The sequence below is a fragment of the Elephantulus edwardii genome, unplaced genomic scaffold (assembly GCF_000299155.1).
Source record: "Elephantulus edwardii isolate Elephantulus edwardi_28Jun2011 unplaced genomic scaffold, EleEdw1.0 scaffold00227, whole genome shotgun sequence".
Classification (NCBI taxonomy): Eukaryota; Metazoa; Chordata; class Mammalia; order Macroscelidea; family Macroscelididae; genus Elephantulus; species Elephantulus edwardii.
In genome coordinates this window covers 1,505,312-1,517,389 of record NW_006399977.1, presented here as the reverse complement: position 1 = coordinate 1,517,389, position 12,078 = coordinate 1,505,312, and the positions used below count along the sequence as shown (strand labels likewise).

The 12,078-nt window shown below is 36.0% G+C and overlaps 1 protein-coding gene across 1 annotated transcript in view; it reads right to left on the bottom strand.

Moving 5' to 3' along the window:
• The window catches only part of SPATA1 (spermatogenesis associated 1), a gene marked incomplete at its 5' end in the record, with an annotated part of 100,343 nt that overhangs the window by 78,932 nt on the left and 9,333 nt on the right, over positions 1-12,078 (bottom strand). The window contains 2 exon segments of the mRNA XM_006898376.1: positions 6,068-6,185; positions 11,410-11,516. Coding sequence (XP_006898438.1) covers positions 6,068-6,185; positions 11,410-11,516 — 225 coding nt within the window.

Here is a 12,078-nt window from a genome sequence, read left to right as displayed (position 1 = left end):
ACGGCACATAACAACAACAACAACATTATATGCTAACTAAAATAAGAGTTTAAATAAGAAAAATTTAGATTTAAAAAAATTACTCTTAAACAGCTATGAAGAAAACCTCTACTTTGAGTTCCAATGTCTTATTGGAGAGGGAATTGCTATTGTTATTCTTTGCCAAACACACAACAGAACAAAATGCTAATTGGTTCTGTGGCGTCTTTAGGGTTGTTTGTATATTTGAGTCTGCTCATATGGCTATTATGTCAATTTAGCTTATTGAAGATTTTTCTTATTTCAATGACCCTATACTTTACCAAACTTGATAACTTTTCCAAAGACTGAGAAATGATCATTGTGTTTGTAATTCTCCTATGATTTATTTGTTTATTCTTTTAGCACTCCATGTATATCCAATATTCTTTCCTAACATCATTATTTGAATGTATACATTGTTTTGTCTTCCTTTACTGTGGGGGTTAAACTAACTAAATCAGGGGTTGCCTAGATTGGAGAGAATGTAATCAGAGAAAACTCTGTTAAAGAGAAAACTCTATTAAAGTGTTCATTGTGAAAGTATAAGAAAAACATTCCTAAGTAAATGTTGATAAGTTCAATAGAACAAAAAAAGATGTGGGTTAGTAAGTAAATGTTAGCATGTCCCCTTAAAGTCAAAACAATCTACCTTAAAAGTATGTGTATGTGATATATCTGAGAGAAAATATTCTCTTGCTGTCTCAAAAATTCTGTTATGACTGTGGTTTTGCAAACAAGAAAGATCAGGCAATCTTGAGACCTTAGTCAACATGTTTTTTTATTTGTTAAACTTCTCAAATACAAACTATAAGGACTACAGGTCAGGACATTCAACTCTAAGCTCCTTGCCCCTTACCATTTCATTGCCTGCTAATTAGAGAAGTCCAACACTTTTCCATTTTCCAGCTTTCACCTGGATATGAGGTGACTGAAAACATCATGGATTGGATCAAGTACCTTTTGGTCATAGTGCCATCTTTGCTTTTTTAAAACTTTACGTAAGGCAGTATAAAATAAAAATTTTATTTTTAGAAAAGTAAAACAATTGAGAAAACCCCCCAAAACTTTAAAGATGTCTTTTACAACAGATTGGACAAACCCAATGTCAGCTGATGTCTTGACTACTGCTTCCATGGATGTTGATCTAAGTAGAAAGAAACAGTTGGTGACTTCAATTTCTTCTTCTTTTATCAATGTCGATTTTTTGGCTCATGTTGAAAGTTCATAAGTCTTTTCAATTATGAAGTTGAAAGCTGTATCAATCGTATTTTAAATAGCAGTGCAACTACTGTATTAGATAGTTCTCAAAAGAGCTTCTCAAGTAAGTTATGTTGTTCTTGTTGTGTACCACTGAGTTGCAACTGATCCATAGTTGACCCTCCAGTGGGTCTTCAGAGGCAGTAAACTGCATGAGAGGAGATTTTTCCACCCTTCCAGTAAGTGGATTTGAACCATGGGCTTTTGAGACTGCAGTGCAGCTTCTTACGATTTGGTCACAAGAACTCAAGTAGAGGAGACTAGAAAAAGGCCCACAAGTCTACTTTTAATATCCAATCACTGGAAACCTTATGGGTAACAATGGAACATTGTTCACAAAATCACAGAAACCACAACTAGGAATATTCACTTAGCAAATAAATGATAACAAAAAATACATTAGTCCTACATAATTTTCATATCAAACTTATTTAGTTTTGGTCCAAGAAATGAGAAAATATTTTTCTTCAGAAAACAAATACTTGTTTAAAAACTTGTATATATAATTTATTTAATCACATTTTAAATTTTCCTTCTTTTTTTCCCAAAGAATTGTACAGGTAAAATAAGACCCCTATCATTTCAATACCTGGCAGCATTCGGTTCAAACTAATGACTTACTCTAAAAATTTCTTTTCTTTTCTTTATTGTGATTTGAATGAAAGCTTACATAGAAAATACATATTTAACTCAATCATCCACAAATATTTTGTTTTATAATATTAATTATAATACTCAGAATGTAATCACACTTTTCCTACTTTTTCTCTATTATTTTGATAGCCTTAGCCCTTCTGTACATCTGTGTCTTCTTTCATGATACAGTGATCTACTTACTGTTTATTGCCTTTCCCTTCCCCATTTAAACATATGTCTATTATCTAGTTATTATTTTTTACTCTCATCACTCTCACTTTGCATTGCTGGTAATCACCCAAGAATGATTCTATCTATTTGAAAACCTTTCTTCAGCTTTCTACAAGGTTGTTGTTAGGTGCTATCGAGTATGACTCATAGGGACCCTATCAACAGCCATTCTCAACCCTTGCCTATCCTGTACCATCCTTATCGTATTTGACACACTAGAGTCCACTGCTGTAGTCACAGTGTCAATCAGTCTCATTGAGGGTCTTCCTCTCCTTCACTGACCCTCTCCATCTTTCCAAGCATGATGTCCCTTTCCAAGGAGTAGCCTTGTCTAGCTACATGTCCAAAGTATGAAAGATGAAGCTTGGTCATCCTTGTCTCCAAGGAACACTTTGGCTTCACCCTTTCCAGGACATATCTATTTATTTTTTTTGGCAGTCCACGAGATTCTTCTCCAGTACCAAAACTCAAAGCATCAATTCTTGTGTCATCCTTATTCATTGTCCAGCTCTCCGATGCATAGCAGGTGATTGAAAAGACTATGGCCTGAATAAGACCTTAGTCTTCAAACTGATACTGTTGCTCTTCAGTACTCTGATGACATACCTAATTGTAGACTTGCCCAGTGCAGTATGTCTCCTGATATCCTGACAGTTGGTACCAAGGGTCCTGATTGTTGATCCAAGCAAGATGAACTGACTTACAGCTTCAATTTTTTTTCTCCATATATCCTAATATTGGCTGTTGGGCCTGTGGTGAGGATCTTTATCTTCTGGATGTGAAGATGTAATCCATATTGGAGACTGTAGTCCTTAATATTCTGCAGCAGACATTTCAGTGCTTCCTCACATTCAGCAAGCAAAGTTGTGTTATAGACATAAAGCAGGCTGTTGATGAGTCTTCCTTTAATCCTGATGCTACAGTCCTCTTCATAGAATCCAGCTTCATGAATGATTTCCCCTTTGATAAGTAAAAGAAAAAATTCTTTCATTGTTATTCAATCCCTCCCCACAAGCCCACTCCACTATGCTGCCTTTATTCTAAACTCCTGTCAGAATAATAATATCTAATCATATATCCCTTTTAAACAGTTCTCTCCCTAATCTGTTTCAATGCAGTATACATTATTTTTCCAATGGGATCTAAATTATGATAGCTTTCAATAGTATTGATATTTTCACAATATAAAATCTTCCTAACCATATACACCCATGTTTATTGTTGCATTGATTACAACAGAAAAGAGATGAAAGCAACCCAAGTGCCCAACAACATGAATGGATAGAGAAGCTGTGGTATATTCACACAATGGAATACTGCTAAGCACTGTAAAACAAGGAACTCATAAAATATTATACAAAATGAGTGACCCTGGAGGACATTATGCTGATTGAAATGCCTCATCCACAAAAGGTCAAATACTGCATAATGCTACTGTTATAAAACAGGACTGACATTGGTGTTAGGGGTGAAACTAAAAAAAGATGGGATAAATAATGAACACTGCATTTAAATAGATGAGAAAAAGAACTGCCTGAAAGAAATAAGAGATGCACAGCAAAGTGGACTGGGGAATAAGGTGAGGGAGGGAACTGTACAACTATGAAAGAACCTTTTTAAAGAGAAAAGTGAACTGGGGTGGTAAGGAGGAAAATGTGCACCAATGAATGAATGGAAATTCAAGTTTTCTGTAAACTTTCGTTAAAATATCAATAATAACAATAAAGATTTAAAACATAAAGTCACATAACTAGAATTTTTTTTAAAACTCTTCATAAATATGAACATCTATCTAACATCAACACTGATAATTCTTGTTTCATGGCCTCTATTTAAACCAGATAGAATTTTGGGTAGTTCTCTGTCAATGTACAATTGTTCCAGCTGTCGGAATACTCTTTAGCAGAATTTTACTCGTGTAAGATATTAATGATAATAATTTATTCATTCCACACTTAAAAGGCATTGGATTATCTTTTAAAATTTTTTATGGAATGGAAACAAATACGGATCTCTTGTAGTCAGTTGATCAGGTAGCTATTTTCCAAGTTTCTTAGCCTGGACTAGTAAGCACATGTTGCTGCTGCATACCATAGTCAGAACCCACCCATAGCTGACCCTCACGGGTTTTCAAAGGCAGTTCATTGCACAGGAGGAGATCACCCATCCTTCTCCTGCAGAGCAGCTGGTGGCCCCAAACCACATGCCTTTGGGATTGCAACACAGCTACTTGCCATTAGGCACCAGAGCTCCCTAAAGCCCATAAAGGAGCACATTTGTTTCCTGAAATACTTCAATTAGTAATTCATCAATTCCTGTTGTTGTACCATAGACTTTATGTTTTGCCAATACCTTCAGAGCAGCCTGGTCTTCTTTCTTCATTAACACTGGCTCTTGACCATAAGCTACTTACTTCCTGAAAGGTTCAGAGTTGACATAGTCAGTCTGTAAATTTAATTTTATTTTTATATGTTTTCATTCCATCTCTTCCTTTACTGAGTGTTTGAATTAGTCTATAAATTTTCACTGAAACTCAGAGTTCCAGGGTTATCATCTATATCTGCTATCTTTGTCTTCTGGCATCTATTTGCCCATTCCAACATCTTTCTGGAAATAAGAAAAAAAATAAATAAAATCTGTCTCTGTTCGTGTCTTAGCTCTGACTTCCTGGAAATATATTCCCAGCAGAGGGATGTCTAGGTCATATGGAATTTGTACATACAGTTTGTGAGGAAATGACAAACTGCCTTCCAGAGTGGGGGTCCCATTTTACAATCCCACCAGCAGTGCATGAGAGTTACAACCTCTCTGAATGTTTTCCAACATTTATCATTTGCTGTCCTGCTAAACTTTGCTGCTTCTGCTACTAGGGTGAGATTAAATCATATTTTGATATGATTTGTATCTGATTGCCACTGATTTTGTACATTTCTTCATGTGTTTGTTTGCCACCCGAATGTCTTCCTTTGTGATGAATTTTTCATATTTTTTTCATATTTTCCTCACTTTGTCACTGAGTTATCAGTCTTTTTCTTGTGTAGGCCCTGCAGGATTCTGATAACTTTTGTTATGAGACTCTTTTGAAATACTGCATAAGACAACTACTGTGAAAACAAGAGGGTAACTGAGGAGTGAGGAAGGGGAGAGTAGAAGAAAAAAAATACTAATGAGTAGGCAAAGAACAATACAAGGCACAAGACAAAAGAAGCTCAACCTGAGAAGAACTGAGATAAAGACAATAAGGCTATTGCAATTACCAAATAGGAATAAGATACACACACATAAATATACATGTATATATATAGTTAAAATTGGTTAAAAGGGAAGGAAAAGGAAATAGCTAGAATGAGGGTTAAAGGGAGGATGGAGTAGAGAGAAACAGGTAAAGTGCAACAGAGACCTGAGGAGAGGGGAGATAAAAGTTACAGATCAATATTAATTATATAAGGTACAATGTGCAGAAATTATTTTGTATAAAATAAAATGTGCACGAGTGAAGCAATATATATGAATGATTATATAAGTGAACGATGATATAAAGAATACATTTTAAAAAATTAATGTTTTTTCTGGATAATCTAGGTGCTTAGTGATATATCCATTGCATTTATTTTGATTGAGATTACACAATTTCCAGTATATCAATGGGAGCTCTAGTGGCCTAGTAAGCAGCTGTGTTGCAAACTTGAAGGCATGTAGTTCAAATCTACCAGCTACTCTGTGGGACAAAGATGGGCAGTCTCCTCCTGTGTGATTTACTTCTTCTGAAAATCTGGTGGAGGGTCAGCTATGAGCCAGTTTTAAATTGACAGGACACAAGAACAACAACATTTCAAAGAGCTGTGTGAGAAACAGTTAAGAAGCTTAATTCTTTAAAGTATGTATTTCTTTAACCAGAAACAAAAAAAAAAAGAAAACTTACCACAGCTAGATTATTTCCTATACATTTCAGAAATAAAAATTTTTCTGCAACAGCATCTTCACCAAGGAACTCACCAAGACGCACCCTCAGGGCTTGTAAAGTAAGTTGAGGAGATACTCTGAAATACCATGACATTACGTTATGATGTAACACTAAACTGTGATTATGCTAAAAGTTCATCAACTTTACTACCTATCTTAAATATAAATAGTGTACCAGATGTACCTTAATATTGTATTAATACATAAATCTATTCTATTTCTACAATATCTGGCGTTTAGTCAATCTGCAGGAATTTTTTCAAATAAATGAACATCTGACCTCTAAAAATTATGCAAATGAATCCTATGTCTAAAAATTCATTGCATTATCAAAAGTGTTCTTCTACTTGCATACCTCCACATTTTACTATTAAAATAAAAAAAATTGCTATGGAGTTTATGCACTTATATAAATATATTAAAGAAAGATTTGGCTACAGATACTTATTTTGTGAATTTAGAGGAATTATCTAGTGTTTAAAATATATTTGGTGATTAAATGTTGTAGGCTCTACATCTTTGCTCACTAGGAATACTTAATTCTTTGTTGTTGTTATGTCCCACTGAATCACTTGCGACTCATAGTGACCCTACATACAAGAGCCCTAAATGCCATTCTATCCCATGCCAACCTCGCCGTCTCAAACACACTCATTATCACCACCCCAATCACAGAATCTAATTTAGCATCTAAAGTTTAAAGTCAATACTGCCCTATTCTTCTTGATTCATTTTTTTTGTTGTTGTTGTTATGTGCAGTTGAGTTGCTTGCGACTCTATGTACAATAGCCCTAAACTCTGCTCTGTCCTGTGCCAATCGCACTGTCTCTGACACTCCTATCCCAATTACCCTAACCACTGAATCAATCCAACTCATAGGGGCCTTCCCCTTCTGCGGTGTCCCTCCACCCTACCAAGCATGATGTCCCTCTCCAAGGACCTGTCCCTCCTTGCAACATGTCCAAAGGAGCAGCCCAGTTTGATCCTTTCCAGGATGAATCTGTTTGTTTTCCTAGCAGTCCTCGGTACCCTCAATACTCTTCTCCAGCACCACAGCTCAAAGGCATCAATTCTCCTTCTATCCTCCATAGTCATTGTCCAACTCTCTGATACATAAAAAGTGATAGCAAAGACCATGGCCTGTATCAGGCGCACCTTAGTCTCCAAAGAGACACCACTGGTCTTCATTGAGGTCCCTAACAGCAGACTTTCCCATGGCAATACGTCTTCTAATTTCCTGGCTGCTGGTGCTAAGAGTGTTGACTGTGGAGCCAAGCAAATTGAAGCTGTGAACAATCTCAATCTCTTCACCATCCATCCTGACACTGCCAATTGGTCCAGTGTTGAGAATCTTTTTCTTCTTGACATTGAACCTCAATCCATATTGGAGGCTGCAGTCCTTGACCTTCTGCAGCAAGTGCTTCAGGTCCGCCTCAGTTTCAGCAAGCAGGGTTGTGTCATCTGCATAACGTTTTTATTAGTTGTGGGAAAATGGCAAGGTAACCAGACAGGAAGAAACAAAAAGATCATTATAAAAACAGTGTAAAAAGTAAATGGACAAAGTGGATGTCAGAAAAGGCTCTAAAACCTGCTCTTGAGCTCAGAGTAGCTAAAGTAAACAGAAGAAATGACCAAGTGAAAGAGTAAACTAAAGAGTTCAATGAGAAGTTTTAACTTGAGAAAATAAGGTAGAGAACTTATAAATAGGCAAAGATCTGCAGTTTGGAAGCCAAGAGAATATGATCAACTTTTTTTTCGAGCTGAAAGAACTAAAGAGAAATTGAAGTCTTGAGTTGCATTTCTGAAGGATTCTATGGGGGCGGGGGGGGGTGGTGGAAATTAAATATCAAAGTGGGCACCAAAGAAGGTAGAAGGGATACATTACTGTACTTTACTGTATATCCTACTGTACATAGTTACTATACTTTACCAAAAATTATCAAGTGATGTTTAAACATTTCAGGAGACAGCATTAACCAAGAACTGCTAGTACTAAAAGAATACATTTAAACTGCACTGATGGCACTGGTGAAAAACAAATCTCCAAAATTTGACAGATTATAGATAAAGCTATTTCATCAAAGAGGTAAGACTGAAAGCATGTGTCTACGCTGAGAAATCTGAGATACAGCTAATAAGTCAATTGACTGGAAGAAATGAATATTTATGCATATTCTAAAGAAAGCCAATCAAATGGAATGTGGAAATTATAAACAATAACTAATATAAAATGCCATAAAATCTTGCTAAGTATAATTAATGAGTCACAGCTCAACATCAAGAAAACAAAGACCCTCACCAAAATGGAGAAGATATTGAAACTGTTAACAATTTCAGCTTGCTTGTTTCCACAATCAACACTCCTGGTACTAGCAGTCAGGAAATCAAAAGGCAAACTGCATTAGAAAAGTCTGCTGTCGGGGACCTCTCTGTAGTGCTGAAGAACAATGAATGTCAGTCTAGGGACTAAGGTGCACCTGACCCAGGCCATGGTCCTCACAATTACTTGCTATGCATCAGAGAGCTGGACAACGACTAAGGATGACAGAATATCAATCAATGTCTTTGAATTGTGATGCTCGAGAAGAGTACTGAACATACTATGGACTTCCAAGAGAACAAACAGGTTTGTCCTATAGAAGGTGAAACCAAGTTTCTCCTTGAAGGCAAGGTTTTTGAAGCTCCATCTCACATACTTTGGTCATGTTGCCAGAGGGAAAAGTCCTTGGAGAAGTACATCATGCTTGAAAGGGTGGAGGGACAGCCCAAGAGAGAAAAATCTTGGCAAGGGATAGAGCAGGGTTTAGGGCTGTTGTACATAGAATCACTATGAGTTGGACACAACTCGACGGGATATAACAACAACATTCAAATTACAGGGCTAGCTGAGAATATGGACTATATTTTAGCCAAAAGAATGAGCATATCAAATTTAGAATACAGCCGGAATTATTCTTAGGAGCAAGAATAGAGAGACTCATTGTCACTTACATCAGACATGTCATTAGGAAAGACCTAATGCTAGAAAAGGACATTATGTTTGGTAAATAAGAGGGTAAGTACAAATTAAAAACCCTAAATGAGATGGACTGACATAATAACCGTAACAATGGATTTAACATACCAATGATCATAAAGATGGTACAAAATTAAGCAATGTTTTGTTCCATTATACAAAAAGGTATCTATGAGCTGGAATGTATTAAGTGGAAATTAAAATCAACAAGTACAAAATGATATAATTTATTTATCCACTCAAAATTTAACTGAGTACCTAATATGAGCCAGGATTGTTCCAAGTGCTAAAAGCAAAATTCAAGCATATCTATCTCACTGCTCAGTTCTAGCAATGAACAAAACAGATTAAAATGTCTGCCCTTACAATCTAATGGTGGCAGGGAACATTAACAAAATAAATTCGTTAAAAATATATAACTGGTAAGGCAAAACTAATTTCTATAACACAACAGGCAAGGGAAAGAGAAACAGGCTGTTGAAGAAGGCTAAACCAGTAAATAAAGACCTAATGAATGTGATAGGGCATATGTAAAAAAACAAAAGATCATTCCAGATAATGGAACATCAAAGACAGGGACCCTGAGGTAGAACTATGTCAAATGTGTTCCAGAATGGATAGAGTCTAATGTGATTGAAACAAGCAACAGGGAAGATTAGAAAGAAAGGAGATGAAGAAAGGTAACTTGTGGACAGATCATATAGTATTATGTATGTCTTTGTGTGTGAATGTGACAATATATAAATGTTATAGTTCTGTGCTATCGTAGTCAACTTGTGAATTGACTCTGAATTTGCTCCTGGGCCAGCCTCACCATTTCTGACACATCTGATTCCATTGCCACAGTCACTGTGTCAATCAATCTCATTGGGGGTCTTCCTCTCTCACACTGATCTTCTACCCTTTCAAGCTCCATGTCCTTCTCCAAGGATTAGCCCTGGCTGACATTTCCAAAGAACATGAGATGTAGTTTCACTGTTCTTGCTTTGATGAAGCACTCTCGTTTCTCCTTCTCCAGGATTGATAGATCTGTCTGTTTTCTTGGCAGTCTGCGCTATATGCAATATAAATGAAATGTAACTCTATATCTTCTTTGTTTATATTTTTTAAACATTCCATGTAAAAGGCATTAGGAATATCTTTGGGAATAAGCAGTCTCCAGGGTACTAGTGTCTGATCTGTTCTTAATGTTCTCTAAACTTGCCCTCATTTTGTAACAACTGAGACAATTCTCAAAACAAATTCTCCATCACAATCACCTTCATTTACCGCAGGCACAGGTTTTTAATAACTGAAAAGACTTTTCTTAGACTAACCCACTCACCACAATCAAGTTGATTCTGAATCAGAGTCAAACTCCATTGGGTTTCTAAGGCTATAAATGTTAAATGGGGTAACAATAAAAATTGACTTATCTTTATGGAGTGTCTAGTGAGTTCAACTGCTGGCCTTTATTTAATAGCTCAATATAGCCTACTACACCATTGCACTACCAGGGCTCCTATTCTTGCACTAACCAAATCCAAAACTCACTGATACTGGGTTGATTGTGACTCATGGTGATCCTCCGCTGGATTTCTGAGGCTGCATGTCTTTATAGGAGGAAATTATTTACATTTTTCCTGCAGATCAGTTAGTATATTTCAACTATTGATTTTTTTTTGTCACACATAGGAAGCCCCTGAATGATGTGGATTGACACAGTGACTGGGGTAATGACACAGGTGCGTCTGAGACAGTGAGACTGGTTCAGGACAATGCAGGGTTCAGAGCTAGTGTGCACAGGGTCACTATGAGTTGCAAGCGATTTAAGAGCACATAACAACAACCATGCATTAAAGCATCAAGGACTCTTTCTTGTACAAAGTAAAGCTAAACAAGACCCATATACATGTGTCTTGACTTACTTACAACTTCAATTTAAAAACATATTTAGGAAAGAAACTCATCTGTAACTTGGTGACTGTGTTTACTTTAACCACTATTCACAGCTCTTTAGCTGATTTCAGACAATGTATCACTAACTATTTCTGTGCATAACCACAGTAATACACAGTTTATACATTATTTTCTGGGTAGTATAATTATACCTAAGTGATATATTTCCATAGTATTGTTTTATTTAACTACTATATAGGACTATGTATTTATAGTATACATTAAACTATGAGTGTGGATCTACCATGTTAACAAGTTATTTTTTTACTTAAAACTTAAAAATTTTCTTTTTCTGAAAAAAGAAATTCTTTTTCAAGTACATTTTAAAAATAACCAAAACCACTTGCCTTATAAATCCAGCTGAAATGAATTTGTTAACAACTTCTTTTGAAATGGTATTTAACTTATAGTTCCACGATCCTTCAGGAACATAAAAAACATGAAGTTCCACCAACTGAATGAATTGAGAAGAACACCAGTTAAAACATTTTTAAAGTGAAAAAAAATCCTATTAGCTACTAGAGTATTAGTTTCATCAAGACAAGTTTAGTAAACCTGAAATACATGTAATTCTCTGAACAACCAACCAAAATAAAGAAAAATGTTAGCTGAAAACAGAGAATATCAGAGGAATGTCTATTTGTGTTTCATTGACTAGGCAAAGGCTTTTGATTATGTGGATCACAACAAATTGTGGCTAACCTTGAGAAGAATGAGAATCCCAGAACAATTACTTGTGTTCATGAGAAACCTATATTTGGATCAGGAAGCAGACGTCAGAACAGAGCAGGCAAACAATACATGGTTCAAAATCAGGAAAGAAAGGAGTCAGTGATACATCCTTTTTCAATCTACATGCAGAACAGATAATTTGGGAAGGTGAACTGTATGACAAAGAATGTGGCATCAGAATTTGTAGATTGCAACAACCTGCACTACATAGATGATACAACCTTGCTCACTGAAACTGAGGAGGACCTGAAGCACCTGCTGCATAAGGTCAATGACTGAAGTCT